The sequence below is a fragment of the Cyprinodon variegatus genome, unplaced genomic scaffold (assembly GCF_000732505.1).
Source record: "Cyprinodon variegatus isolate N-32 unplaced genomic scaffold, C_variegatus-1.0 Scaffold208, whole genome shotgun sequence".
NCBI classification, from domain to species: domain Eukaryota; kingdom Metazoa; phylum Chordata; class Actinopteri; order Cyprinodontiformes; family Cyprinodontidae; genus Cyprinodon; species Cyprinodon variegatus.
Genome location: NW_015150661.1, coordinates 1,644 through 28,409, shown reverse-complemented (window position 1 = coordinate 28,409; position 26,766 = coordinate 1,644). Strand labels below are relative to the sequence as shown.

The following is a 26,766-nucleotide window of genomic DNA, read 5'->3' as shown; positions in this document are numbered from 1 at the left end:
ATCTTCAGAGGTGTAGATCGTAACACGGTCTTACATTGTCATATCGCCCACCCCTAATTAGGCTCCCAGTGGATCAGAGATTAAACAAGTATTTCTTTATTTGAGAGCAACCATAACTTTGTAAAGTCTCAGCAAACACATCTAACATTTATCAAAACCACAGAAATTATTTTAAAACGGAGGTTTAGTGTGATGGCCTTTGAGATAAATGGATATGGAGAATGTAAAAATGCTCATTTTGATTCGTTGGCATTGGGTTAAACGTGAAAAACAACAATGACCAACCTATATCTGTACATCTTCCCTTCTTGTCCGCTCCCTGCTATTTTTATTTGTTGCGTTTGTTTCCTTTAATCATGCTGAACAATGGCAGAGAGTGACATTGCATCTACTCTGTATTTTTAGGGATGTCCTGATTTGGACTTTTGTCCCTGATACACACCCAGGGCCATAACTTATTGTAGTTCAATGCTACATCAAAGTTTGTTTTAGTGCATTTTTTTCAAATCCATGATATGACTATTCCTGATAATTACATTTGTGTTTAAAGATGTCAGATATTAGCTGCCCAACTGGGGTTAGAGCAGAACAGCTAAATATGGTGTCACCTATTTAGCTTTACCAGCTATTTAAATGATTATTTTAGAGTTGATACCAGCAGCTGTTATCTTCAGTAAACAAATTTCTTCAAAGGAATTAATTTGACTTCTTAAATATTGTCTTAGTATAGTTCAGATTACACTGCATATTTTATACCAGATTAACTAGTTAATTTGTTTTAAAAATAATAATAATGTCACAATGTAGAGACCTGCAGACTGAAAAGAGTGTAATAAAACATGTACAGCTTTTTTTAAACGTTTTGCCAATAAGAGGCAGAAATGGAAAATATTTGTTGGAAATGTGGAAAAACTGATTAGAAGCCTGGAAACCTAATCAAAGTGCAGAGCAACTCATGACAGAGTTGAGCAGCAGCAAGCAAGCTGAACAGTTAAGATGTGTTTAATAAACAAATAATGTGAAGAACTTCAAAAATGTTTTACAACCTGTGCTTACAAAATATGATTGAGCAGAATTCATAATTTTTGTTACATGATATACTCAGAAAAGAGACCCTTATGTACATTTGTCAATGTAAAACTGCTTCCAGCTCTTATGTGAGCAATGAGCCAGACACAAACAAAGGGAATCATTTCCCGCAGCTCTGACCCCTTTAAATAGCTCCTCTGTTCCTTCCTTTTCTTTTTGTGCTCATTCTCTCTGTCTGCCTCCCACTCTCCCATTTTTAATACACCCCATCCTATCTCACATGCTCAGTGCTAAAAATATCTTGGAAATTATTCTCTTTTTTTATCCCCCCCATTTTTTCTTTGTCAGGTGGAGTCGGGCTTCTTCCATGACAGTGACGCTAAAACTGTGGGAAAGTCGATAAGAGATCGCGTGGCGCTGATAAAATGGAGAAGAGGGAGGACGGTAACTGTTGTAGCTGAAGCAGAGCAGGGTGACCCAGGGCAGAGGGTAAATGTGACATCATCAGAGAGCACCTCTGGTGCTGTACCACATGTCATACAGCCTCATGTTGTCGAGCCTGAAGACCTAGAGGTGGACCAGCGCAGCAGGCTACACAACCTGCCGACCAGTACCACTTCAGTGACATGTAAGACATTTTCTTTGTCCTCCCACAGAAACACCACACAAATCCATCACCTTTTAATCTAAGAGCATTTTTGTGTGTCCCAGCAGCAGACGGCACACTCGATAGTGGCATAGGCTCTACTGTGTACTCAGACTCCCACAGCAGCCAGCACAGTAACCTCTACCAGTCATTGCTGGAGCCTCTTACTATGGCAACACAGCAGGTTGGTATCCCTTCACCCAGCTGAAACGTCTACCTTCAGATTGATTGGAGGACATTAAAACTTTTGTCCACGTGTCCCCCAATAAATAAGCTGTTGCTGTATTTCTACTCTGAGAAGCATCCAGTCATGTCCAATTTCGGATAATTTTTCACTAAATTGGAGTCTTTTTCTGAGTAATTATTTTACTTAAGTAATTCAACATGTATAGATAAAAATGTGTTGTGATTACTTTAAGGATTTAAATGTGAAGATTATGGCCTGCAGTTCATGTAAAGTTCTCAAAAGTAACTATTTCATTAGAACAAAAGAGGGTTTCTGAAACGTTCACCTACTGAAAAGTATGTCCATGTATTGAGGAGAGATCATGTGTGCTAGCAGCTTTTATCGTTGGGCCTGGCCCTCCTCTTCCATTCCTGATCCTCTATAGAATCTGTGGAGTTTTGTTTATAGGAGTTTGCTGTCGTTACATGAAATAAGAGGGTGTTATTACTTCTGGCAGTGTGGTAAACACTTTGAACCACTTTCCTTCATAGCCCAGGCATGATGATGATGTTGTTGGTTCAGAGGTGGCCTTACTCTAGGAGGTGACAGTTGTAGCACATGCCCTCCAGATATCTGTGTGGTTCCTCTTAAAGTTCTGACCCCAGCTGCGGGCCTTAGCCAGTGATTTTGGGCCTTGCTTCAAAATATTCCTATGCTATGGTTTCCCTTATGTTTTCTGACCACAGTTTTCCTTCCACTCAAACTTCCATTGATATACCTGGATTGGCCAGCTTCTTTGGTGGTGATGTGTTGTGGCTTACCCTACTTATTTAAGGGGGTCTGTGAATGCTGGAACGCAGTAGATGCCTCTGTGATTGAGTAGGCCAACACAATGTCTATCAAATGTGCTTCATTGTTTTTGTGCAACAGTGAAATCTTCCTTAATATTTGCTTAAATCGGTTCTGTGACCATTAGCTGTTTGCCATCCCATTTTTAATGAATGTGAATGTATTTGAGTGTTTGATTTCCTGGGAATATTTAACCTTTAGGTAACAACTTAAATTTATGTTGCTGCAAATACCAAGTAACCTTTTTCATTATTATAATCTCATATTATCTTCACACACTTTTCATTTTCTTATGTGCTTCTGTTTATTTTTGAGTAACATGTTTTGCTTTTGGGTTGTTCTTCATCAGTGCCACTGCAGCAGTGCTTTTCTGACAGAACGACCTCATTCCTCTGACATGGCTGAAGTTTGGCAGGCTCCAATAAGCCCGCAGCTCAGGGCTCGACTGGGAAGTGCAGAGAGAAGGGGAAGTGCTCCTGTAATTGACATTCAAAGGGCAAGCCAAATGGCTGCTCTCCGCTCTTTTATTCAGAACCAGAGATCAGTCAGTCCGATCCCTGTTGTAAGGGAGAACATGGTGGAGAATTTCCCCAGGGAGACCTGTCCTCATCCTGCGTCTGAAGCTGAGGACAGGCATCCCTCCCCAACCTCTCTGCCAATGTTTCATATCTCCCCCCTTTCTTCACCTACGGAGTTCCGTCGGCTGAGTGATACCAGTATCGCAACACCATCAACATCAACCAGTGAGAGTTTGGCTCTCCCAGAGCAAAGTCCACGCAGACACTCCGACCTCAGTGGCCTTCTTAGTCTTGCCTCGAATGAAAACCATCTTTCTGCACTGCATAGGAGCTCTGAGTGCCAAGCCTGCCTTTCTTTGTTTCTGCCAAAGTCCCAAAACGGGAACCACCGTCCCTCTGCTGTCCTCTCACCGACATATCTCTGTCCGGCTGACATGCGCCTCAATCCTTTATTCAGTGGAAAACTACCTACTTCTGGTTATGGACATCCAAAAGGATCAAGTGATTATTCAAATTTTTCTATGCTACAGCAGTCCCTGTTTAATATAATCAGCCGGAAATCAGTTCCCTCAATCATCGTGCCAGCCCAACTTCCTCCTCTGTATTCCTCGGCGGCCACGAGGCCGTCCCACAGCGATGGAGAATGTTCCCCACAGAGTCCTCCTCAGAGCGACAGTTGGTCTGAAGGTCATGATTCTCTCCAGCACTGCAACGATAGATGTTTTTCCAGAGAACAAGCTACCACTGTTGTGGAAGTGGTAGGTCGCAACAGCAGACAAGTTAATCAATTTCCCTGTAATGGAGCAAGCACCTGCTTTGCAGATTTTTCCCAGCCTGTAAAAACTAAACCTTTTATTCTGCATGAAGCTGGACCAGCCTCCTCTCTACGCTTAGGCTTGCTGCCTACATAGACCTTCCGCTCTGACCATGTTTCAGTCGTAAGCTTGCTTCTGTTAGTGGAGAATGGTCTAACCTTTCAGAGACCCCTCTGATTAACCTTAAATAGACCCTTTTTAGGTTGACCTAGATTTGAACATTTTCCTTTCTACTTTGCCAAAGTAACGCAGCTTCTGTCCATCCTTGGCCTGCTATGGATAGGTGGGTTCTTTCTCAGGAAGAAGGGATGGTTGTCTGGTCTTCCTCCATTTATCCCACTTCTCCCACTTTACCTCTCACCTTCCTGCTCTTGCTCTGTAGTCTAAGGGGTGTTTTAATTGACTAACTTTTAGCCTCCTTTTCCTCAAATTTGCAGCGCCTTGCAAATATTTTAAACCACTTGAATATTTTATTAATTTTATCATGTAACAATCTAACATATTTAATTGGGATTTCATCTGATATACTAGGGCAAATCTTGTTATTGTTACAATTTTGATTTATCATCAAAACTATGATTATGTTTAAATGCTAAAAAATAAGGCTGTTGTCAGAAACTTTATTTTTCCTTTTTCTTCAGTTTTTTTTTTTTTTTTTCAAAAAGAGCACATGTTTTACAGTAGTGACAAGGGTTCTTTTAAAGTGAACAAGAGCAGTTGAAACTACTAAATAAATGGGAGCATGTTTTGGATACCAAAGCAGTGTGATTTATGGGAATTTATTTAAACAGCTGCTACAGGCCCTTATTAAAGACCCAATGTATAAGTGGTCTGATATAAAAATGATTTTGATATCTCTCCAAAATAAGGGTGTTCACAAATAAGCAATTAAGGATAAGAAGGATAAGAATCTGATTAAATGTTATTGCTGTGTGCAGTGTAGTGATATATATATATATATTTTATACACTGATTTTAAACTGGGTGTAATTTTTAAAGACCGCATTTGTGACTGAGGAGCTAAGATTGCTGTGGCAGTCAGTTGTACAGTTACCTAAAAAAATACATTGCAAAGAAGTAATAAAGTGTTTATGATCACTTTTATTGCTGTTGCAGCAGTGCCATAAAATACTGAGATTGTAAGTCAATAACACTCATACTTACAATAGACCCACTAAACTGTGAGCATAATTGTAAAGCTGAAGGGAAATAATTGTCTTCTGAAAGAAAATAAGAGAAAGCATGAGTGTCTCATGTCTTCTGCAGCTTCTAATGGGGTTTCTGGGGGACTTAACTATACAGGGCACAATCCATATTTCCATCAACCTAGACCTGCATTCCCACAGAATGATGCTGCCCACAGCGTACTTCCCTATGAGCATAGGCTTGTTCTTAGTGATATGCAGTAATAGTTGTAACTGAGCACTATGCCTTTTTTGCATTCAGGTCAGACTGATATATGGCTAATAGAGTTAAAGTGGTTCCAGCTGATAATCTGCAACTTTGAATAATTTTGAGGGGTTTCAGAGTTAAGGGCGCTGAATGCAGGCGGAAGCCACAGTTTAAGTTCTAAAATAGAAAACCATGCTTAGTTTCTTTCTATTTCAGTTATGTGCCACTTTGATAAAACTGCAAACTATACATTTTGAAGTTTTGTTTTCTAAGATGACAAAATAAAAACTTCAAGTGGGTTAAATATTTTGGGAAGGCACCAAACTTTATTATATTTGACTAAAGAATGAACCCTTGTAAAGATTAAACTTTTCTCTCCTTGTCTCTAGGCCAATTCTGCCGGTCATCAGTCGTCTGTCCAAGGCCTGCCCTCGTCCAGCACAACGGTGCCTGTCCCACAGCAGCCCCTCCATCCTGTACATAGCTACCCTACTGCGCTGTATGCTAGTCACCTTAGTGGTGCTACACCCGTCCCAGCCAGTCTTGGCTCATTAAATATTCAGCAACAAACATCGGTTGCAGCTAGCAATGCAGCATCGGCTGTGCCACAACATTTTGCACAGAGCTATCAACCTACAGGACACCAACATCAGCCGGCAGCATCAGGCTCTCCAACCTTTAACCTCCAAGCAAAGCAGGTTTCTCAGAACCTTGTTGCCAAAGCTCAGCAACAAACACAGACTGCATCAATCTATCCTGCAGCAACTGCCTTTGCAGCACAGCAGCCAACACAGAGCTGCCATCTTGGCACAGTTTCATCAGAGATGACAGGAGCGACACACCCTCAATCTTCACACAGTACTAGCACACCTCAGCAGGCCCAGGCCCTAGCCAGTCAGCCGGGTCAGCAACCAGGCCAAATTTCTTCCACACCAGCAGCTTACAGTCACATCATTTCTACTCAAGATTTACGACAGTCCTTACTACCAAATACCCAGTCAAACTTACAACATGCACTAAATGCTGGACAAGTGTATAATCATTGCCAGGAATCTGTGCATAACATTAACCATCCAGTGGCACAGCCTCCTACACTTAATACTCAGAAACTTCAGTCTCCCACTCACCAAGTGGACACTCCAGCTCTTCTGCAACATGCACTTCCAGAACAGAGTCAGAATGAGTCCCAGTCTCTGCCTCCTCCCAAAGGAACCCCAGTTAGACAAGTTCCAGCTGGGAATCAAATTTACTTTACATCAGCTTTGCCTGATGCTTCCTCCCTCAGCTATGCACATTCTGCCATCCAGCAGGCCATGTCAGGTCAGAGCCAGTACCAGCTGAAGCAGGGCATCACTGCAGAAGGAATCACTCGAGCAGAATCTCCTCAGACCTTCCCGGTTTCATCCCAACACAGCCATGGTGCACAGATTAGCCAGCAAGTGAGTGTCCATTGTGTTTGCATGAACACTTTTTTATCTAAGACTTTATATTAGTTCTTTTTTTGAGGTGTCATTTGACCAGATTCTATTAAAATTACTGATCTGATTGCAGGCAGATAACCGCAACATGATATTCTGCAGGTCATTCATAATGCGCCATAATGAAGTCAAGTCTGTTTAAGAAAGCTACATCTACACTCTATAATGAAGGCTCCTTAAACGTTCTGAATACATCTTCTTCTAAACATATCGCTACCTAAACCCATGTAGCAAATTTACAAGTCCCTCTACATCTATATAATTTTTCTTTTTTACTTTGAACCTCATACATTTTTGTTGCTCTTAGTGAGGCTGTTTCTTCCAAACATACTTGTCCTGGTTCTATAGCATGCTGAACAGGTCACTATACCCACAGTGACTCTCTGACACCTCCCCTGTCATTATCTGTTTTCGTTCTACAGTATGTGTAGATACTGAGGATTTCTCCCCATACTGGTCACAAATGGATCACATTTGGGAAACTGCTGTAAAGTGTATTACTTGCCCTCTGAGGTTCCATCCTTCTGTGTTTCTGTTTGCCAGAATCTTCAGTCTAGACGAGATGATGAAAGCCATATACAGAATCTCAGCCAATCAGCTTCCACTTCGCTGACACCTGCTCATCAGGACTCTGTTCTCCAGACTGCTTCCCACCAACAGCTCCAGCCTCTCCAGATCTCTGCCTCACTGCCATCATCTCAACCATCCCAGGTAATACCAGTTTGTCAGAATAATTCGATTTTTTTAGTAGGTTATCACATTTTTCTTTTCAGTTGCCTGCAAAGGTATTATTCCCCAACCCCCTTCCATCGCACTTGGGAGACCTCCTTATTGTTATGGTGTGATTACACCATAACTAATGCTGTTGCAGCCTCTTTGACTTTTTTTAGTGACAGATCATGTGACATTTGGTTGAGACATGACTTCATTTTAGTTACTGTGAGTGTTATTGATCATTTGTTTCTTTAAACCTGTTTTGGGATAAGTCTTTTGTTAAAGAATTAAATTTTATTATTTTTTTTTCTAATTTCACTTCACTGAATTAGGTTATTTGTGCATATTCATCATATAAGGTAATATTGAAATAATTTTAAATGAAAAGGTGGAATGCAACAGAAAAGCTTCGGAGATGGGTTGGTAATTTTGCAAGGCATTCTGCTTGTCCTGGTTTGAGTTATTGCTGAGTAACATTTCCAACAATAACAATTTGCTTGCCACGCTCCTCTTCATTTAAACTTTCTAGATCCTATAATTCTCTTATTTCTTCCTGTTTCCTTTAGTTTCCTTCACAATACCCCACAGTCCAGGTGATGGCTGCTGTGGCTGATGCTGAATCCGCCTACTTTCCTCCCTGCACTAGTCCTTACCCTACATCCTCCTCTTCCCTTACTCACATCTTCCTTTCTCCTGGATTTACTGTCCCTGTAACCCCCTCCATTTCCCCCCTCTCCCCTCTGCACATTGAAAACACATTAATTTCACCCACTCCAGTGTCCCTTCCTGTACCATCCCCCTCATCTGTGCAGGGTATGGTACAGCCTACCTCACCACACCACCAACCCAAAGCTGCAAGATCTGAGGCTTCTCAGATGCAGTCTCCATTTATATCAACACTAACCAGCCACCCCATGCACACAAACACTGCTTCGTGCCAGAACACACACCTTCCTGCAAATGGCATCTCTCAGCCTCTGATACAGGTAACTATGACTGGTGCAGAGAAGCAAATAGTGTTTTCAAATGAAGGGCGGGCTCTGGAGTTGAAATTATTTTTTGGTTAAGGTGGTTTTTTTCTATGTATTTTTATGATGTATTATGTCAGTCTTTTAATTTTAGGGATTGTAAAGTTAAATTGACCTTTATTGTAACCGTTGTAAAATTCATATCTACTTGTCTGTTTTCTGGTTCGTCAACAGCCTCAGGATGGCCATAGTACCCAGCAGGTTCAGCAGTCTCAGCTCCTACAACCTGCAGTCTTCCCCTCAGCTGTGCAGACTGGGGCAGATCTTGGCGCAGCCACTGTGGCGAACCAGCTGGACAACACCAAGACCTGCCAGGTGACCCCACAGGGCCAACGTCAGAGTCAGGTACAGGGCCAAATTCCTGTGCTGCCGTCTGCCGACTCACAGAAGGCATCCTCCAAACCCGCCACCGGTTCTGCTTCCCAGCAGAAAATCCCAAGCACAGTCACAGGAACGGCAGGTCAAGGGTCATCAGAGATTAACGTTGAGGTATGGGCGCATGACTTACTGAAATATTTGTTGGTGCTCTACACTCATCATTCCCTGTTAATTTTACTTATCAAAGAATAAATATAATGCAATGTTTGTAATTTGTGCTGGTATGTAATCAGGAATAAAAACGGGTTCATCTGTTTATCTTTGCACTCTGCAGGAACCTGCTGCAGAAAAACGGACTGGAGGACAGAGCTGTGACAGGTACAAGCTTATTACCCTTCAAATGGTCTTGCAGATGTTTTTGCTTCCACCATTTTATTTTTGTTTTCTTTCTAACATTATTCAAGCAGATTTATTCCATTAAGATTAAAATCTTTTTTTACTAGGAAGAACTGGCCAAGATAGGCAGCAAGGCATTAAGCTACAATTGGCTTCATTTTCTAGTTTAACAAAAAAAACATTATTGACTATAATATAAATAATATGCAAAAGATTTACAAGTGAGTGACTTGACTTAAGATAATTATTATAATCTAAGCTGGGGCAAGGATATTGATTATTGAAAAAGTGGGAACCTAAAACAGATCCTTAGGTCCTCCCAAATGGGATCCTGCATCTCTGATGTAAAGTTACCTACCGACACATAAAAGTCTGTTTCCTTCAAGTAGAATTTTTAAAAGTTTAGTTTTTTTTAGGTGCTTTTATAGAATGAAGTAATCAGCAGTGTTCAATGCTTCACGAAGGTTCAGTGATACCAACAAAGTTTCTTCAATTATCTGCATTGGTATGGCAAAGAAAAACCCCAAAAACATTTTGATTTGCACATAAAATATTCAAAATTTTTTAATAATAAATAAATATAAAAGGAACTCTAACATAGCCCTGCAGAACACCCATCAGAACAAAGATCTCTATAAATTAAACTGTTAATCTGATAAATAGTAGAGTTAAGCATTATTTAAAATTCTCTCCTTCTGGGTATCTATGCAACATGGGATGCGTACTGTATATAAAGCGGCATGCATCTGTATTCAACATATTGCTAATATTGTTGGCCCGATCGATGGACTTGAACTGCCCTTAATTTGCACTCTTGATTTCTGATGCGCATCACCAAGACATTTTAGAGGAGTTTTGGTCATTTCTTGTAATGTACAAAATATCCAATGACTAATAAGTCTTCTTATAATCATTTTGGAAGGTCAAACATAACTGGGTTAACACAAAACTCAGTGCTTGCATTAATAACCTGTTGATACTCTACTACTATTAGTATTTTTTTATTTTCTAAAGTCTTGTTGCTCTTTCATAATAAGTTGCAGATAGGTAATCTGCCATTAATATTTCCTCTTTAAGCTGTAACCATACTTCAGAAGTGTAACTCGATGTGACTAGAGGTTTTGCTAAATCCTGCAAATGTTAATAATCAGAGATGAACTCTTTAAACCTCGGTCTCTGTGAGGAGTGTAAGACCTGAACTGATTGTGTTTCAGTCAAAAATGTATTTCAACATTTCTGAAATGTGTGGAAAGCTTATTTGTTGAGATTTGATCAGCTCTGTAATCCCTGTATCTAAAAGTATCCTCCACAACTTTCCAGATTTCTTGTTTAATATTGCATTGTATGAGGTTCCAAGTTGTTTTTCCTATAATGTAGATCTGCTGTAAAAGCTCTCCAAAATATTCCTCCTCACCTGCCTGTTCCTCGGGCCTTCATTGCTCTGCTTTATTTATACAACAGATTTTATTTAGTTGTTAGGGGACTCCTAAAAGCACATTATTGCTCTGGGAGGCATCCGATTAGAGCAAACTAAATATCTATTTTACCCTTTTATAAAGTAAAATTTTAAACAGTTGAAAATCCATGCATTAAGATCTCATTTGTTAGTCCATTACTTAAAATTATCCTAAAATACTTATGATGTTGTTTGTAATCTGACAAAAAACTGCCAATATATATAAAGGTTCTGCAAAATACTCACTTTTAGGTCTTCGTGATTTATTACTACACACAGTAGCTGACGTATTATAACCTCCCATGTGCAAGCATTTAAGGCATATACGGAACATGTTTTTCTGCTGGGGTAGATCATATTCTCGATAGCGCAGCCCTAGTTCTGTTTCTATTAATTGTTTAGGTATACTCTTCTGTATCTGATTATATCAATCCCTCTCCTAACCAGTATCAACTCTGATGTTACATCGGGAAGAGAGATGAGCGATGGAAACGAAGGCACGCACGGAGGCAAAGGTGAAGCAAAACAACGCAGACACCACAAGTCCTCTCGCACCCGTTCTCGACAGGAAAAATGTGGCAAACCAAAGCTCAGCATGCTCAACGTGAGTGACCTGAATCTTTCACCTGGTTAAACTGCTTTTAAAAGGAGATGAGCTGAAATGTTTTATCTTCTTGCAGGTGTGTAACACTGGGGATAAGATGGTGGAGTGCCAACTAGAAACTCATAATCATAAGATGGTGACTTTTAAGTTTGACCTGGATGGAGATGCACCAGAGGAGATTGCTACTTATATGGTATGGAAAAGGCTGTGTGCTGCCACTTCAGTTCTCGCAAAGGTTTTTGAAGCCTGCTTGGCTAGAAGCTGTCATACCGCACAGAGCAGAAACTCCCAGCTGGTTTCAGCTGCAATGCAGCAAAATATCTATTGGCTGTCTCTTGCTTTCTTCCTTCCCTAAAGCTTTGCTTGCGCATTAATATTGAGCATATTTAGCAATCAATGAATATTTAATTGGAGGAATTCCTCAGTAACATTGTCATTTATTGCAAATACTTCAGTTAAAGAGTCCTGCTAAACAAAAATGGATTTTTCAGGAGTCTTTTTGTCTTTACTTGAACATAAAGTCTAGCATTTCATTTTGTTTGGAAAATGAACTTAGATTTGTATTGCTTTTTTCTTTTGTCTTCTGATCCAGCTATAAGCTCCACACCCAGAATCACCCACTTAAAAAAAAAAAAAAAAATTCATCTGTAAAATGATTTATTTTCCTCTTAATTGTTCCATTAAGGTGGAAAATGATTTCATTCTTCCCCTGGAAAAAGAGATCTTCATCGAACAACTGAAAGACATTGTAGATAAGGCTGAGGACATGCTGAGTGAAGACACGGAGGGAGAGAGGAGCTCTGATCAGGGACAGGCTGAAGGAGCTGGTCCACTGGGAACAGAGGTGAGATAGAAAATGTTTACTTGGCCTGTTAATCACCACCTTTACAACGATGAAATGCCCAAGCAATGTGTCTGGGAAATGTGTTTGGGAAACTGTCCAGATGTGTTTTTTTATTCAATTCAGTTTAAAAGTCTGTGGTTTATATGATGCCCATCTAACACAATCATCTACATCTATGCTATGACTTGGACATTTAAATAAAAAAAAAAAAAAGGAAGCACTGTTTTTAGAAAATTGTTAAGATGACGATGTGATCGATATTTTTTCATTTTGCATCAATCTATTTGGATCATTAATCCTTTAATATCTTGATCTGAGTTGCTGTCTTGTTACACCCCCACTGCTTACATGTACAGCTGAGGATTTTCGTCATTTTGACATTTTTTTTAAGCCTGCTTAACTATAAATATAGTAGCATTCCATTTTTTTTTTTTTTTTAAATAAAAGGAAAAATCTAATAAAACTCAGTAATTCATGAGGGAAATCACAAAAATCATAAATAAGCGCTTGATCATTACTACAGAGAAAAGTTTTCCAAGCATTCCTTTACTTCATTTAGGACTGATTCAAAGGTTAACATTTTAGGATTTCTTTTGCTTAACATTTCTTTAACTCCAAACATAGGGAAATTGGTTTCTCCGAAACTCCTTTAAATCTTCTTTGGAAAAATTACCGCAAGCCGCTCTGTTTTATTTATTTTTTTTCTGCTGCATGGGATGGTAAACTCTTCATTCATCGAGGAGTAATCTTTTACCAGTAATTCCTTTGGTCAGGTTGTGGGCTGATATTTGTCCTTTCTCACCTTTAGTATCCTCCTCCTTTGGGAAGATTTAGAGCTTCTGGAAAAAAAAAACCCAAAAAACAATTAATGGTCATTTTATATTTGTGAATTTTTGCCCAAACAGCTGTAACCTCCCAAAGCTTCCTAGTGGTGGCCTGTTGGTTCATATCAGCCATGTGTTGATCAGTCCTCCTCCTTTTTGGAAGCTTTTTGGTCTTGTCCTAGACCGCTTTCCCTATGGATGGGGAAGAGCCTGGAATAAATAAAAGCCCTACATATTACAGGGTAATATGTGGTTTATATACACAGGTATATAGTATCTGTAGCTATAGCACCTCCTACAACACTACTTTAGATTAATCTCTGAAGTCATTTTGATCTGAACGCAGACTTCCAGGTACAAATAAAGCACCATTAATGCTGCTGTGGGGAAGTTTTCAATAAGTTGTTTAACTAATGATGCATAAACACAGGATATAAATATTATTTTCAATTTAAATCTGGCTTTGAACTTATTGCTTTGGTAGAATAAACATTTTTAGAAGCATTTTAAACTGATTTCCATACAGTTAATCTATTCCTTTTTCTATCTGTAAAGGCCTCAGAACCTACGACTCCCCAGCTGGTTTATCAACAAAATGGTAAGTCTCATTGGATGCAGTATGCCTCATTTGAAAAACAATTTCCATCCTCAAGGATTCAGAGGAGAATAACTTCCTATACTTTAAATGTGTTGTCTATATTCTCTTGTATTTATTCTCTTCCACCTGAAAGTCTGTCACTGTGATTATTTCAAAGTAATTAAAGTTTCTCCATCTTGCTCTGTGTCAGTCCTGCACACTGGAAAGCGCTGGTTTATCATCTGCCCTGTGGATGAAACACTCATTCAAGACGAGGACAACACTAAAGCACAGACCTTTACAGCACAGGGTGTGTTGCACACTTTTTCTTTTTTTTCTTTTCTTTCCCATCTTCAGATTCAGTATATCCAGTTGTTACCTTTCATATATTGTGACAAAGAGATTACATTTGTGTAACGTTAAATGTTTATGCATATAACTTTGATTTGCATGCATTCTGAGTGTGGCGTTCTGTGGTTCCTCCATTGGGGTCAGTTATATAAGACTAGGTCTGCAGTGGTTCTAGCCAGAAATGAAGTGTAGGCTTTTAGCCCAGCACACAGAGGCTGTGATGATGTAACACTTTAGTAGTGATAACGTGTAACTCCTCTTCTTCATGGCTTTGCTGTTAAACTCATAATCTGTTTACTCTCTAAATAACTCTTTTCCTTTCTTTAGAGTATGAATCAGCTGGGTCCAGCAGCACCACGGCGACTCTAACCACCCCGGTCACATCTTTACCTTCCCAAAGCCCTACCTCCTCATCTGCACCCATACTAGGGCACCCTCCAGATCAGATTATTAGTGAATACCAGGTGCAGCAGAGTCAGCCCAGTGTTGCCAAACATACCCTTAAAACTGGGACCAGCAACCATGACTCCTCCTTTCCTTCAGAAGAAGCTCCTCTCTCTGCTGTATCTATGGTAGCAGATATGCCATGTTGCGCTATTGTGCCGCCCGCCTCTGTGGATGCAAATGCTGCTGATAAAGAAACGAGTGCTGGTGTTTCAACCTCATTGCTAAATGATCAGACAAATCGGATGTCTAGTCCCACTGAAGAGCAATCCCCTCAGCTGGGCTGCACTCAGCCTGTGGTCCTGCAGCAGCCTTATGCCACGCCCATCCAGCCTGGGACAGTGACTTCTCAGCCGCAGAGTCCAGCGCATCAGAATCCACAGTCTTCTGGTCAACAGCAAGGTGGTGGGCAAGTGGAGTCGGACGGAGAGGGTCCTCCTAGGGGGGAGTTTGTAGACCGCACTATCAAGACATTAGACGAAAAGCTCAGAAACCTGTTATACCAGGAGCACCCATCTTCTCAGCCGTCCAGCACGGCTTCTGAGCCCCAGTCAGACAGACTGAGCTCCCCTCCAGTCTCAGATGGGCACAGCACAGAGGGCGTCACAAAGAAGAAGATGGAACCAATGGTAAAAATGCAGCATGTGTGTCTGGGAATAACATCAATTATAACCATAGTTGAATACAATGGAAAATGTATTTGCTAAAGCAATTGTCTATTTTAGCAATGACTTAAGATTACATCAGTCTGGATTTTTACCCTTAAAAAAACATACATTTTGAACCTTGAAATGACATTACTGTCTGTTTTACATATTCTGTATACTTAAGCAATTTGTCAAGTAGATGGCAGTGTATAGTGTGAGTCATTAGAAAACATTCAAAATGACAAAACAATTCAATGGACTTTGCTACCAAGTTAGAAGACGTTTCACTTCCCATCTAGGAAGCTTTTTAAATTCAAAATAAGAAATAGCTTTGAGTTCAAGGTTTATTAGAGTGGAAGAAAAATAAAGCCTTGTTTTGGCTTAGAAAACATGCAAATTGAACGTGACGAATGGGTCCGGTAACCAAGGTAACTGAGTGTAAATTGTACGCAAAACTAAAGGGAGACAATTATGTTTCCACAGCCCATCCAAACCTCCATTTTAAAAAATTGTTTAAAAAAATACCGATTCATTATTAGTATATTTACTCCACTATTAATCATAACATTGCTGCAAACATTGTTTGGAATGCTGAAACAATGAAAGACATGTAAGCAATGTAAACATTTTATTTAATTTCTTCAGCCTATTCTGATTAAAACAGTTTGATTTAATCACTTTCCTTATATTCATGATGATGTGGTATACATATTATTTCATTGCTCAAGTTCTTAACACATTATGGGCGAATATTTAATACTTCCACAACTTCTGGAAGAGAGAAAAGGGAGATATGACTCATTCTTTAACTCTTTTTCATTACTCATTATACTTTGAATCTATGCATTTTAGATTTTTGAACTAATAACTAATAAAAATAAATGTTTCTCAAGTCAACACATCTTTATTATCAGTTTGACTCATCCATTACCACAACTTTGTCTTTGCTTCTCCATTAGCCACAGATCCTTGAGCGGACTGATAAAAGCAAAACAAGTTGCAGCTCTGCAGCCCCCTCTAGTGGTTCAGATGGATCTTGCAGTCAGACTCGGAGCACTGACAGGAAAGATTGCAGTAATGAGTTGGAGTGCAAAACATCTATGACAGCTGCATCTCAGAGCGCGGGATCTTCCAAACTTCCCAGCAGAACGCGTTCCTCTGCCCCTCCAAACCTCTACCATGCCACTCCAACCTCCAGTCCTGATGCCACCCCACGTCACATCCCGCGAGCCCAAACTATTGACGCTACAAGCCCTGGCCGTGGTTGTTCTGAATCCCAGGTTGACTATGACTCTGCTGATGAAGACAGCAGCAGCTTTGCCCTTTCTCCTGCTAAGGCTGCTCCACGAGCTCACACTGTGACTGAGCACAGCGGAAGTGACCTTGTTAAGAGGGCGGTCGCCTTCTTGAGACGCTCTGGACGAAGCAAAAGTGAGCAGAGCTCTGAATCAGCGAGCTGCCAGCCTGTTGCAATGAACGGCCACACTCCCTCACCGTCTGTTGGACATTTCTCCCATGCCATCAGCAGCGACAATGACTCAGAATTTGAGGATGCGGATATGAAGAAAGAGCTGCAGAAACTGAGAGAAAAGTAAAGTATCACACTCACCCACAGATAGACTGACACCTCTTTTATTCTCCTCCATACAATGTCTTTCTTTGTTTAGCAGCATTTCTATGGAAACAAAATGAAATGACTTGCAGTATTTTTGTAGAGGTTTATTGTTTTGAGGTTCTGGGACCGCTGTGTTTGTTTGTCTGTATTTTACATCAACTGGAAAAAAACAAACCCTTTCCTGTTAGGGCTCGATGACATCAGGGGAGCCATGGGTGCAAGTCGAGAGAACGTCATGGCTGCACGCAACTGATTTAATCCGAAAATTAATGATCAACAAAATGGCACAATGTCTTCCTTAGCTAAATTTAATTATGAGATTTAATTTAAGGGATTCAATTTCAACTGCTGTTAGTGACCATTCTAATATTAAAAAGTTGTTTTTTTTTTTTTTGGTTTTTTATATTCTTTCCTGTTTTAAAACATTTTTTTTGTAGAAATAACTGAGTCATATTTAGATTTACACCAAAAAGGCAAAAACTCACTTGGTGACAGTCCTGCAGGAAATAATTATCTAGATCAGAACTATTTTTTTTTTTTATCATGATCAAAAATAATTGTGTATTTGTCATAAAGTAAGCCAATAATTGTAGCTCAATAAACACTAATGGGTTTCCATAACTTGGATTGGGCAAAAGTAAAATGACTTTTGCTTAAAATAACTTTAATTTATTTACTGCTTGTGCATTTAAAATATGATGGAAAGGTAAATGGACTAACCAGGAAAATGCTTGGAAATCTAAAGACTCAATTCAATTATGTTTTGATTAGATTCACGCTATCAGTAGAAAAATTTACATCATAGTTTTAAAAACTGGCTTTAAGAGTAATGCATTAGAGGATATTATTGCAAGCTGACAAAACCGCACGAAACACCACAACCTTTACAATGATTACCAGATGTTTCAAGTAAAATTGAATTTCATTTTTTTCATACGCTGCCAATTTAAAGATATTTGCTTAAAATACTGACAGAGTAGATTTTGATTATTCTGTAATTGTAAGCCTTAATGGTAAAAGTGGCACCTTTTAGATTAAATTAACATGAACTGCATTTTACTCAGATCCACGTTGGTCGTCACTTTAACAATAATGCTTATTAGCATTCCTGTCTTTCACTTTTATCATTCTAGGCACATGAAGGAGATCTCTGAGCTACAGGCTTTCCAGAGGAGTGAGATTGAACGTTTGTATAAGGAGCTTGGAAAGACTGTTCCTCCCAAAGTAGGTCTGCTTCATGCCGTCCCTCCAACTGGGCGAAGACGCAAAACTGGCAAACACAAACTGAAAGCTGGAAAACTGCTTAATCCGATGGTGCAACAACTCCGAAATAATCCTAACAGTGACAGTGTGGAGAGAAAAGGTGTGTGGGAGAGATGGTGGGATGATGAACACTCAGGACAATTTTAGTGCAGTAAAACACATGTAGTGTTTTAAAATACTTAAGTGGCATCGGTTTTGTAAAAGAACAAAAAAGTAGTAGTGTATGAAGTAGAGATTCAGTCTGACTCATAAGTTTTATTTTGGTTTTGTTTTTTTACAGGAGAAACTGCTGCCAGCTCATCTAGCTCCCCAGCTAAAAGCTCGCTACTGTCAGATGGTTCTGCTCATTCCAGCTGCAGCTCCGCCTCCAACAGTCAACCCAGCAGAGCCCAGGAGCAGGTTCAAACACAGCAGCCCTGTTCTTTGAAAGGCTCTTTCTCCTCTGACAACATCTATGCTGGAAGACGTGCAGATGGCACGGCCAACCAAGCCGGCCCTGGTCAAGGTACTCTTTATGGGTTTTGTACGGAGACAAACACAGACTAGCAAGGAAAAAAACTTAAATCGAGCTGAAATATAAACATCTAAATACTTTTCTCAAATGAACATGGAATTACTTCTCTATATGCAAATGATTAATTTTATCAATGTAGATCCATAGATTCAGGAAATTTATAAAAATGTAGTTTATTACGGAGATTTCCTGGTTTTATTCATAAAGTAGTTATTAAAACGTTTGGCCTTTTATGCTACGGGTATCAGTGGTAACAATCAGAAGTCCATGAAGCAGCTCAATGGATTTAAATGGCTCAATAATGAGAACTTGGGCAGAAATGTTCAATAAACCCAACAAAAAACCTGATCTAAAACTGATCAGTCATATTTTAATTCATATTTCCCTTCTTCTGTACATAACCGGTGATGGTGGTTTGATTTCCTCATGTTAGTTCAGGAGATGTTTCTGTTCATTTGGCTGCATCACCCACCTTCAAGTTTGTCATCTCATAGTAAAACATACAACAGCAAATACTTTTTATTGTTTGCTGTTTGGGAGAAAATTGACTGTTTTCCTGTATTTTCTCATGCTCAGTCATTTTCGTTGTAAATGGACTCAAGACGAGTGAGAAAGAGGTCTATAAATCATCTGTCAGTTCAGTCAAAGGTTGATATCCTCCCAATACACAAGATTAAAACCGCTCTATGGTTTCCAAAATCTCAGAGTGATTCAAAAATTGGTTGGATTGCTGCAAGTTTGAAGTAGAGTTTTTTGGCATAATGTAGCATTAGAGGTTCGCAATTGTTTTGTTTTTTTGTTTTGTTTTTTTCTATTTCCCTTGTGGCTATCCTGGCCAGCTGGTCCCTCTATTGCCAACTCAGATAGGCAATCAGGGATCAGATATATAACCATTTACTTTACTCTCTACATTGAGAGGTGTCTGCATCTCCACCATTAGTTTCTGCCTTAAGCTTGTTGCATACTTCTTAAGAACTTAGAAATGTTTTCACTTCGAAAGGTTTTCCTGTTGTTAATGCGGTAAAAACAAGAAAAAAAGCTAATTTGCTTTGATTTTACACTACACAATAAGCTCAGCTACCAAGCTTTATAGAAAAATCCATCCACTGGAGCTTTGATCACATCTGCTAAAGACGACACGATGACAAGTGATTTGTTGGCAGCTGTATAGCTGTTTCTTTTTTTCTCTTTTATAGACCTAAAGCCCAAGAGATTGTAGATACAAGACATCTGATGAACAAAAATGTTTCCCCCCGCTTTGAGCCATAACAGACTTCTACAGAGATGCAACACTGTATTGAAACCCTTTTCCATTAAACTGTCACACACCCTTATGAATAGATCTATCTATGCACCCATTTTAAGCCTAATTAGAGATGACTTTATTGAATCAGATAATGATCCTTTTACTTCTGTTTATGGTTGTTTGTTTTGGATGAAGGCACCTTTGAATGCTGCAGTTGGTTCCAAATAACCCACTCTGTGTCCTTTTCTGATGCTTTTCATGGTGGAGGTTTCTCATACCAATCTTTGTGCATTTTTTCAAAGCGTTTCTCTTCTTTCTTCTCTTCTTCCCTCCTATATTCATCTTTACAGGCTGGACGGTTTACCACCAAACGTCAGAGAGAGTCACCTATAAGTCTAGTAGCAAACCACGCACTAGATTCCTCAGTGGACCTGTGTCTCTGTCCATCTGTTTGTATTTGTTCTTTTCTATTCCCCTTTTGCTCATATTGTTCATACCCTTAATTTGACTTGCCTCTATCTTCACACTTTTTATTTTTTTCTAAACAAGTTCAGTAATTATTTTCCACCCTTCTCACAGGCTCCCCCACCTGATGTGTATCACTATATTTCCTTTTTTTTTTATCTTGCATACCTAAACTTTGCCTTAACACTTTCAAAGCTATTCGGCAGGAGATGAATGCCACCGAAACGTCATTTTGATTTTAATTAATTGATCCAGACTGATAGACAATGAGGCAACTAAATGTTTCTTAGCTGCTGAGGGAAAATGGCCATCAGCTGTACCTTCTTTTTTTTCCAACCTATTTGTTTTCTCAGGTCCATTAACTGGCATTGGATATTCTAACTTGGTTAGGAAGGTCTGCGGACAACTTTGTAGTTGACCGTAATATAATTATAAACAATTTTTTTATTTTATGATGTCCCAAAAAAGGATTTTTATTCCCTAATACTAATGTAATGTTTAGTCCCAGATTGAAAATATAAAGGATTTGCTTGAAAACTCTCGATTACGTCCCAGCTTGTACTCACTGACCATTGATGACGCTGCAGCAGTTATTAATGGCAGAAACTGATCTTTACAGCCTTAAAATGCTGCTGTAACTGAAGTGGACATAGTTAACTGCTACTGTAATGTTCAGAGCTGTTGTGTTAAACTAGTGTAGCTTTCTGAAGATAAAATCCAAAACACTAGAGTTAAAGTCTCTAAGCTTAGAACTGGATAAATCTTTTAATGGAAGGATAATTTATTCCTGTGGCTAAAGCGAGCTTCATGATTTCAATTTGGTTTGGGACTAATTTAAACATCCTTTAACGGGACATCTTTTGTACCTTCATAGCTGATATGTTTTTGTACTCTAATTTCAGCACAAAGTCGCTGTTTCTTAGCTCTCGTTTTTTTGCATGTATGGGTTTCAACAGCTATGCTGCAGTTAACATCAATGTAATGAGTATTTTATAGTTAATGGTTCTTCTGTACCGTTGCGGTTATTCATAATTCAAAAGCAGCAGTTAGCCATTCTTAATCATTATAACTTGGCTATGGTGCCTCCTTCTCTCCATACAGTTGCTTAATGGAGTGTTTTTGGCTTGGATAAAAACACACCACACCGATACTCAGGCTGCTTAACAGCCTATCCTGTCCAAACATGGGCTGCAGGTCAGATTTAATACAAAATAAGGGGCACTGTTTTTACAGGTGTCCGTGTGTGCAAGAGAAATTATCCATTTGTGTACCCTGTTAATTTTTTCTGTATGTCCATCCACTATTGATTTTGATTGTTTAATATCCCTTAAGTAAAGGCACTTTGCCCTAGCCTGCACTCCAGTGCGTTCAGATGAAATCCCTCCACAGTCCACTAGTGTTGGCAGGGCCGTTTGCGCTCTGTGTCCCTCATGTTTGGATGGAGAAGACGTGCATGGTGCAGTGGTGCAGGCGGCAGACAGGGCACTGATGGAGACATGCTTCGCCACATGAAGGGCTGTATCATCAATATTTATTTTTCTTTGTCACGTACCCTGAGTTATTTGCATGTTTTTTTTTGTTTTTTGTTTTTTGTGCTGATGAGTTTTAAAAATTAGCACTATGCTTTTTAAGTTTGTGCTGTTTTATTTGGGTAGAACATGTTCTACAGGCGTTCTCCTCTGGACACTGATTTTTTTTTTTTTTTTTTTTTCCCAGTACATTCTTCATTTGGTAGTAAACAATGTTCGTATTCACTTTCTGCCTACCAACAAGTAAAATGATTTATAAACCTCCACATTTTTATTTATAGTTTAATACTGAACTTAAAACACTTAAATATTAATTTCATTCATCTCCAAACTCTTAAATGTCTTCATCCTGAGAGTAATTTTACCAGCTAGATGAAACGGTAGGCAGCTTTTTTCCTATTTAAATGCATCATCCAGTTTAACAGGGAGATCTTGGCTCTGTCTTCCACTTTTACTCAGATATATTATTAAATCCCCCTTTCCTCTTTCTCTCTTCCTCGTTGATTTCATAGCTGATTGTGCTTTTGAAGCAGTTTGTCCACATCATTTTGGCGTTCAGTGTCCTGGCCTAACTCTTTCTGTCTTGTGCTGTTTTACCTTTTTATAGGGTCCACTCTGAAACGACTATGTCTAGGCAAAGAGCGCAGTAGTAGTAACTATCTTATTTACTTCTTTTCCCTGTATTTCTAAATGTCCCTACAACATTAGTCTTTGTTTTTTGTTTTGTTTTTTATTTCCACATTATTTCGTCCTTGTTGTTATGGCTGTTTAAATAAGTGATACTGTATGCTTAACACATGGATATTCTGACTACTTATTGTTTCACTGGATTTTTTTTTTTTTTATGGCATGTAAACGTTCATTGATTGGATTATTTGTCACCGCTTGCATATCTAACATTTCATCTTTTTTATTTTTTTGTTTTTTTTGCTAGATTGGCAAATTATTGTCCATGGCTCTGTATACATTTAGCCTGGTTATTTCAAAGAATAACTTTAAGTTCTCCCATAACGACAAAAACAAATTAATCTGTTAGTTCTGTTATTTCTTTGGTTGAAAGATTAAAAGTTTTTGTTTCTTTTTAGGGTCTTCCCTCCGTACGTCCGCTGCACAGACCACCTCCAGCCAAACGCAGCCACCACTCACTGCAGCAACACAGTCGACATCTCCTCAGCCGTTCACGAGGCTCGCTCAGGTCCAGACTAACAACAGCAACAACAAGATGCCTACCTTTACAGAGGATCTTCATAAGCTGGTGGATGACTGGACAAAGGAGACTGTAGCGGCGGCAGCCAATCGGCCACGATCCCCCCTGAACAGGATGAGACGGCAGAGCCGTCAACAAGGAGCAGACTGCAGACCTGCACGCATGGGGGCTGTTGCATGTGAGGTATTTGGGTTTGAGATGTGGGAATGATGATCGGGTGGGGGGCGAATTTGGGGGCTCTTGTTAACCAAACAAAACCCTGACTGTCATGTTCAATTCTTGTGTTTAAAAATAATCTGGAGATGCAGCAGTTTAGAGTTTTACTGCTGTTTTCCATTCTCTGGTTTTTGAAACTATGACCTGGGGATTCTAGCTTTTCTTATACAGCTACAAGTAAAACAGTAATTATTCTTATTTCCAGCACTGCTAGCATTAGCATGCTTAGTCATTTATGGCTGGAAAAGAGTAAACATTGGTTTTTGCCTCTAACTTTATTGTTAAGCACCTCAGTGACGGTGAAAATGGGCATCTATGAAACATTTTCAATAAGCACTAAGAAAAATGAAATAAAAAGGGTTTATAGATGTTCACTGAGTGACTGTTATTTTGGAAAATATCTAACTTCCCAATGAAAGCATTGAGTAGTTGACCCCAGAAAATACATTTTTTTTTTTTTTAAACAAATGTTAATCTGGTTGTCCAATTCTGAAACTGGATGTAAAAGGAATAGATTTTTACTGGTATATCCAATAAGCATGGACATTTATCCCATTTTCTTTTAAAATATTACAATTTTGAGTCCAAATAGCTAAAATACTTTCAGTTATAAATAAAGAGAAATAAATTTGGTTGTTGTAATTCACATAGTAGTGTTTAAAGATGAGGTTCCAAGTGTAATTATTATTTTTTTTTCCTAATGGAGGTTTTGACATATAAATGTCTGAAGACCCTGTGGTTATAAAATGGGGTTGTCTTACATTTCTTTAATTCTTTGTCAAACCTGTGTAATAATCATGAAATTACCTTCGTTCTTTTTCAGATGAAACGCAACCTTGTTCCAAACAACTTGGGGCTACCGCTCCCACTCCCAAAGGCTGCGGCTTTAGGCCCTAATATGCCTGCAAGTCTCGCCCCAGGTTCTTCTACAGGGCATCCTGCTGGTTACTTTGTTACATCGGGGTCGTATGGTGCGATGGCTTCAGCTCCTCTTTATTTGCAGCAGTGGCCCGGCATGCCTAGTCCTGTTGCTTCTGTGGTTCCTGTAAGGTTGCTTGGTGCTCCAAGAGCGATTCACTACGCCACAATTTCAAACCCAGGGATCCAGGCCTACCCCTATGTCGTGCACAACCCTGAGAGTGGGCCCTTCCCAAAAACCACTAGGACTACCTGATCCTGTGTTGGTGTGTGCTCAGGACAGATGGTTTGCTGTGCTGGGTGCACCAGAGCCACCCCTGTGCATAATAATATCCTGTAAATAACAGGCTAAGTGTTGCTATTCTTTCTGCAGCGTATATATGTGTCATAAATTGTGTATTTGTATGCGTGTATATTGTACAGTATGTGTAATGTTTAAATACCTATTGTTTATTTGGCTTTGTTCCTAGCTTAACTCAGCCATACAAGGCATTTTATCTGCACTCACAATCACCAGTTTTACCCTGTTTATCGTCACGTTTCCCTTTCTATTGAAATACACTACATTAGTATCCAAATACCTAGTGGCTTAAGATTCAGAGAAAGGACAGTATTTAATAAAATGAACTTCTTTGCAGGAATGTAGTGCCTTGAACATTTACTTCTGTATATTTTATATTTTCTTTAAAACAAAGCATTTTTTGCATGCAAGTTATTTTTTTAAAGGTAGCTTCCTTTAATTGTTTTTTTTTTCCGTTTACATACAAATGCCCTTATTGAACTGCACTAATAACACCATATAATCTGATTTAAACATAGAAGTTGGTATAGCTCCTTTTTCTAGTCCAACCAATTGATGAATGGAATGCCATAGCAGAGAGGTGATCTGAAGCCTTCAGAAGCAAATTACCAATATATGAATGATAAGAAAAGGGGTCGAAGCCGTGTCCAAACCGACTTATTTCGTTTAATTCAGGTCAAATGGTTCAGCTGGGTAAAGCTTCTTTCCTTTTTTATTTTTTGTTTTCCCCCGATTGAAGAACCAGCTCATTGGACAGCCCAGGAACGTCCAGTGTTGCAGAGGAGAGCCAGTGTCTAGAGCCATATAGTTACATACAGGCAACTTTCTACAGTAGAGGCTTCTGGGAGTTTTGTGAATCAGAATGTAGCAAATAATGTGAATTTTTACTATTTTTCTTTTGAGGCTCAAAAGTGCAATTCAACTACTTTCCACAAAGCTTTTATCGTGGCCTTGCCACAAGCCTTATCTTGTGTGTACAAGAGGAGCAAGCTGAAAGGTTGAACAAATTTCAAATTCACCAAATAACAGTGAGAAGTTACCAGATGACAAATCATCACAATTACAAGCTACCCAGTAAACCATTCCTTTTTCACAGCTTGATGTTCTCTTACCTTACGTAGTACTCGGCATACACTGTATGTAGAATATGTGCAATCACTAGTTAAATCAGATGTTTTAACTTTTTGATGTCTTAACATTTTTTTCTTAATGCTGCTATTCATTAAGGTAATTTTTGCTGTACATTTTGCCTTTTTTCTTTGATTGATGGTACATTAGAGATGCTTATAAAGCAGTGTTATTGCCTTGTTAAAGTTCTGGTGTTGTGTTTTGTTTTTTTTTTTTGTTCTTTCATAACAGCCTATTTAATTTTCTTTGCATTTATTTTTAGTGATGCATTGCAACGTTAAACTAAAACTTGATGTCAGAAATTTGCACAACGTATGGTCTCCAATTATCCCTCTGTGATAGGAGTTCCTACACCGTATATATTTAGTGGGGTTTCATCACTGATGAGCATGGCCAATATTTCATCTTTAGAAATGGTATAAATGCAAGGTTAGACATTTAACACCTGCACAACCCCAGTCCTGCCAAAGCTGTGAATTGTACATTTTTTGTTTGTTTTCTTGTAGCTTGTATTTGTACATTTTATTTTGACTCTTAAACGTAAAGGGTGGGTGGGGGGCTTTAATGTATATTACTCCATCAATTCGGTTTGAATTGGAATTTTTGTAGGATATTATGCAGAGTCTTCTGCTTTGGTGATATACTTCCAATAGTAAGAGATTTCTGTTCTCTGTCACCTGTATCTTGTATGTTCTATTTTTCCTACCTGCTAGCTCATGCAGAGCATGGCAGGAGGTAACCAATACTGGTGCATATTTGGAGGCCGTGATTAAGTGGGGTAGTTGAAAGTGCACAGAGGAGCATCCTTGCACATCTTTCTATTGTCTGGGAGAACCTGCCCCTCAGGATCCTGCTCCATTAACTGGCCTGTGTTTGAACTGTGTGAGATTGCTTTGCCTGCTGTATGACCCATTGCATTACCCACCCTGTCCTGATGCACTCTTATCACAGTCTGTATGTTGAGAGAGAAATAAATATTTTGTGCTTGATTAACTGCGTCTTTGTTTTTTTCACGTATACAATCTGAACTGTAATCTTAAAATAACTAAATTTGAGATAGATTGTAAAATTAAAGAATGTTTATTTCAATCTGCTTTGAGATCATAGCAAACAAAGGTTCAAAAAATAAGTTGTCTAACTACTGGTGAAAATATATATATTTTTCCACTTAAGCTTTTATTGCAAAAATGTTCTTGAGGCAAGGTGTCATAACAGCTAACGCTTTTCCATTGTTGATGACCAGCTTTTCTCCTGTTTCCAGAGTTCTG

At 39.1% G+C, this 26,766-nt stretch overlaps 1 protein-coding gene across 9 annotated transcripts in view; it reads left to right on the top strand.

Moving 5' to 3' along the window:
- LOC107088160 (serine/threonine-protein kinase WNK2-like) overlaps nucleotides 1-26,480 on the top strand; it is a 54,447-nt gene extending 27,967 nt beyond the window's left edge. Inside the window, exons 8-28 of one of the 9 annotated variants that reach the window (XM_015380154.1) lie at nucleotides 1,378-1,657; nucleotides 1,744-1,859; nucleotides 3,040-3,966; nucleotides 5,805-6,854; nucleotides 7,437-7,604; nucleotides 8,174-8,593; nucleotides 8,810-9,124; nucleotides 9,288-9,331; nucleotides 11,253-11,409; nucleotides 11,486-11,602; nucleotides 12,095-12,253; nucleotides 13,633-13,675; nucleotides 13,866-13,964; nucleotides 14,333-15,078; nucleotides 16,056-16,687; nucleotides 17,845-18,074; nucleotides 18,255-18,479; nucleotides 20,085-20,183; nucleotides 22,336-22,380; nucleotides 22,814-23,118; nucleotides 23,975-26,480. In XM_015380154.1, the coding sequence (XP_015235640.1) occupies nucleotides 1,378-1,657; nucleotides 1,744-1,859; nucleotides 3,040-3,966; nucleotides 5,805-6,854; nucleotides 7,437-7,604; nucleotides 8,174-8,593; nucleotides 8,810-9,124; nucleotides 9,288-9,331; nucleotides 11,253-11,409; nucleotides 11,486-11,602; nucleotides 12,095-12,253; nucleotides 13,633-13,675; nucleotides 13,866-13,964; nucleotides 14,333-15,078; nucleotides 16,056-16,687; nucleotides 17,845-18,074; nucleotides 18,255-18,479; nucleotides 20,085-20,183; nucleotides 22,336-22,380; nucleotides 22,814-23,118; nucleotides 23,975-24,325 (6,528 nt within the window). In that variant the 3' untranslated portion in view covers nucleotides 24,326-26,480. Of the gene's footprint in view, nucleotides 1-1,377; nucleotides 1,658-1,740; nucleotides 1,860-3,039; nucleotides 3,967-5,804; nucleotides 6,855-7,436; nucleotides 7,605-8,173; nucleotides 8,594-8,809; nucleotides 9,125-9,287; nucleotides 9,332-11,252; nucleotides 11,410-11,485; nucleotides 11,603-12,094; nucleotides 12,254-13,632; nucleotides 13,676-13,865; nucleotides 13,965-14,332; nucleotides 15,079-16,055; nucleotides 16,688-17,844; nucleotides 18,075-18,254; nucleotides 18,480-20,084; nucleotides 20,184-22,335; nucleotides 22,381-22,813; nucleotides 23,119-23,974 lie in introns of all 9 variants that reach the window. The other 8 variants (XM_015380153.1, XM_015380157.1, XM_015380161.1 and 5 more) reach the window with 8 other exon arrangements.
- Nucleotides 26,481-26,766: the final 286 nt, after the last annotated feature.